At 36.2% G+C, this 3898-nt stretch overlaps 1 protein-coding gene across 1 annotated transcript in view; it reads left to right on the top strand.

The window, feature by feature from the left end:
- Positions 1-414: 414 nt before the first annotated feature.
- Positions 415-3898, top strand: part of LOC136831388 (digestive cysteine proteinase 2-like) — a 5884-nt gene continuing 2400 nt past the window's right edge. Inside the window, exons 1-4 of the mRNA XM_067091754.1 lie at positions 415-571; positions 1009-1077; positions 2297-2449; positions 3047-3226. Of these exons, the coding sequence (XP_066947855.1) occupies positions 569-571; positions 1009-1077; positions 2297-2449; positions 3047-3226 (405 nt within the window). The 5' untranslated portion in view covers positions 415-568. The remainder of the gene's footprint in view (positions 572-1008; positions 1078-2296; positions 2450-3046; positions 3227-3898) is intronic.

The following is a 3898-nucleotide window of genomic DNA, read 5'->3' on the forward strand; positions in this document are numbered from 1 at the left end:
CTGTCACGTGGACCTTGCCGAGATCGTCTGTACTTAACCCTCAACGGTTTGACGAATTCCTGATGAGTGGATGATACACGCACCATACAGTTAATATAAATCATATAAATAATTCATTACAGCCACTATCAATATTAGTATCAATGCTGGTCTTGAAAATATTTGTAATTATTATTAACCAATACGTGAACACATGGCATGAAACAAAGGTACTCGCCAAGGGCAAATATAACAGAAAGGCCACATGGGGTGAAAATAGATAACCTATCAGGAAAAAAAAATCAAATAAGTAATTGGTAGGTAAAACGTGGCTCGGGGGAGAAAACCAGAGGAAAATACGGAGGAACAAATAGAGATAAATCGCTCCACAAAAAGCGAAGGTCGGAGATATTTATTTTCTTCCATCTCGTTATCGCGGGAATGACGTCAGGTGTTCTGGTCGCTTAAATTAGGCGAGACAAAATAACAGAGGAGAGGTTGCGCGGCCATCTTGCAGTCCCGTGCAACCATCTGCCTACTTCTCTCTGTTTTTGGACTGTTCTTGTCATCAGAGTGTTCTATAATAAGAATGGTATACTGTATATACTGTATATATACATATAAATATATATATATATATATATATATATATATATATATATATATATATATATATATATATATATATACACACATATATATATATGTATATATGTATATATATATATAAATATATATATATGCATATATATATGTTATATATGCATATATATATATATGTATATATATACGTATATATATTTATATGTATACATATAGCCTATATACATATTATATATATACATGTATATATATATATATATATATATATATATATATATATATATATATATATATATATATATATATATATATGTGTGTGTGTGTGTGTGTGTGATGTGTAATCATTGTGGTGATAATACAGGTATTATTATTTGAGTGAACTCGCATAAAAGTGTCAATAAATTCATCTCGCATTTTTTATTTTAGATGTTTATCCTACATCTTTCCTGCTATCTCGCTTTGGCTTCGGCGGCTGACGTGTGGGAAAATTTCAAGGTAAGATGCCGGGATCTTGAAATTTGTGTCGAAATCTTCCTGTGTAGGTCCTATTTGTGTGTGTGTGTGTGTGTGTGTGTGTGTGAGAGAGAGAGAGAGAGAGAGAGAGAGAGAGAGAGAGAGAGAGAGAGAATTTCCGTTTCGTTTGTGATCCTTTCCTCTTCACTTACAAAACGAATGCCTGGAATAATTCAAGAAACGAACAAGACACTTTTCTTTCCAAATAACTCCCTCCACCTAAATAAAAGCTCGTGTTTTGATGTTCGGATACGGGGATCCTCAGTGAACGTAGGTCACGTTTCATTTATTTCCTTATCTGATTTCCACGTAGAAAATACCGAGCAACTATTATCTCTAAGTAATTTTGTTTATAATAGAACGTACGTGCTTATTCATATGGATTTCCGTGGCTTAATAATGATAAATTGCAGCTAAAGCCAGACTCCTACGGCTTGTTGCAAGTTTCTAATTACTAACGATCAGGATGAAATTGCTAGCCTCATGCCCAGGTCCTCTCAGGTTATCAGAGCTCGTGTGCCAATGGGTTCTGGATTTTATGGAACAGATCCAGTGTTGCTTATTTTGACTGGCGGGGAGACAGAAAGTGCAGCGAACATTTAATAAGCAGTTTATCCACTCGGCGCTATAGTTACCGCATTAATTAAACTGACTGCCATATCGGCTGTCATCCTCAAAACTAATTTAGTGACATTTACTGAACGTCGAATTTACAGTGGGAAAGTATGGTCAAAGATGTTTGAGGTTCTGCAATTTCTGGATCCCCTGGATCAACTATAAAAGGACTGATATACATGGTAGCTGTCGTTTCTCGACTTTTCTGGGCTCAACTGTCTATTCCCAGCCGATGTGAGAGAGCAGAATTCTGCCGCTGTATGGATGGAAGCAGGATGTTGCGTGCCCCATACTGAGTGTTTGCTGTATGCTCAGTTTAGCCCCTTATTACTGTATATTATGGATGTCATTATGATGCGACTCGATTATTTTGACTGGAGTGGACCACCCATAAAGGAATCATGCAGAATTTTCTTAGCTATAATGCAATCATTCTCTTCAGCGGGAACATTACATTTCCATACTTGGGTTCCATTACAAGCTGAACAATTAGTGTGTAAAGCTTTGAGATGACGTGTGAATATATTTGCATACATTTGTGTCAGTGAATAATTTACAGGCCACATATTATGACAGCATCTTACAGGTAACCCATGGCAAATCCTACACCAACGCCGAAGAGGACTTATACCGAAAGCACATTTTTGAGCAGAATCTGAAATATGTGGAGGAACACAACCAACGCTTCAGTGAGGGACTCGTGACCTTTGACCTCGAGATGAACAAATTCGGAGATATGGTACGAGATTGAAGGTTGTCTCATTAACCAATTTTCTTGCTCCTTTTAGAATCTTGCTGTTAAACATTGCGCAAAATATTCGATAGCTATTCCATATGGGTGCAAAATTGCATTCAAAATTTCGCTGTCAAATACCATTCAATATGTATTCCATATGGGTGCAAAATTTGCTTCAAGTATACAATATTGCACAAGCTAGAAAAATCAGGTCTATGTGTGCGCTGTTAATTCATATGTTTGGGTTAAGCAGTGACAACTACTTTGGAAAGGTCCCTGAGGTGTTTGGTAATGGAGTCTTGGGTCAAGGTCAGGTAAGTAGGCTAGGTTGTTAAGTAGTTAAGCTACAAAAGTTAGGCCAGGTTAAATAGGTGAAATTATTAAGTCGTGGTTAAGCCAGGGTTGGTTATGTTAGTATTCTGTTGCTAGCTTATTTTATGGCATTTTAGGTTACTTTGAAAAGACTGACACCGCTTAACCTGAATGCGTCGTCTTGCAATAGCAGTACACTCGCAAAATCAGTTTGACCAAAATGATCCCCGAATATTGTTTAGTTTCGTGAAATGGAACGCTCATTTTCTTCTTCTTTCTACTCATTAGACGTCGGAAGAGTTCGTCGCGCAGATGACCAGACCTATTCAAGTAAGCAAGGCAGCAAAGAAAGCCTTCGCTCATTATCCTGACGTAGAAAGGACAGAAAATGTCGACTGGCGATCGAAAGGCGCAGTGACCCCTGTCAAGGACCAAGGAATGATGGGCCAGAGTTGGTGTTTTTCGGCTGTAAGTGTGCCGCTGATATATTTCGACCCACGTTCTCTACATAAATTATTTTAAAAGATTGTTGCCTAAGCATTCTTTCATTTATTACACAGATGTATACACATTTGTTCATATCTGAAGTGATTTTCTGAAATACTGGTAGACATGGGGCTTTGGGCATCTATTTCCCTGCATTGCTTCATTGGTGGTTTGTCTCTTTTGCAGTCTAAAGTTATCTCATGGATTTCATTAGATCTATAGTTTTCGTGGGTAAAAAAAAAAAAACTCGCAATAAAATGAAAATAAAGTAAAAAACTCAGTTTATTAGGTAAAAAGCTTCAGCTGTCATAATGCAAGTTTAGCCTTATGGTCTGTTTATTATTATTATTATTATTATTATTATTATTATTATTATTATTATTATTATTATTATTATTATTATTATTATTATTATCAACGAAAAATTCGTATATGACAAAACTCAAAGGTTATAAACTTACATATCACAGTCCCACTGAACAAACTGTCCTTATGTGCCAAAAAAAAAATAAGATTAAAGTAATAACAAACAGGAAATGGTAACAGCTAAAATAATGCATTTGCAACTCACTTCACTTCGTGTGTTCAGCATTCATCCAAAGGTCCCACTTTTGGAATAACTTTGCTCCTGATAACTAGTGACCTAGTGATCGG

The sequence above is a fragment of the Macrobrachium rosenbergii genome, chromosome 48, assembly GCF_040412425.1.
Source record: "Macrobrachium rosenbergii isolate ZJJX-2024 chromosome 48, ASM4041242v1, whole genome shotgun sequence".
In the NCBI taxonomy this organism is placed as follows: Eukaryota; Metazoa; Arthropoda; class Malacostraca; order Decapoda; family Palaemonidae; genus Macrobrachium; species Macrobrachium rosenbergii.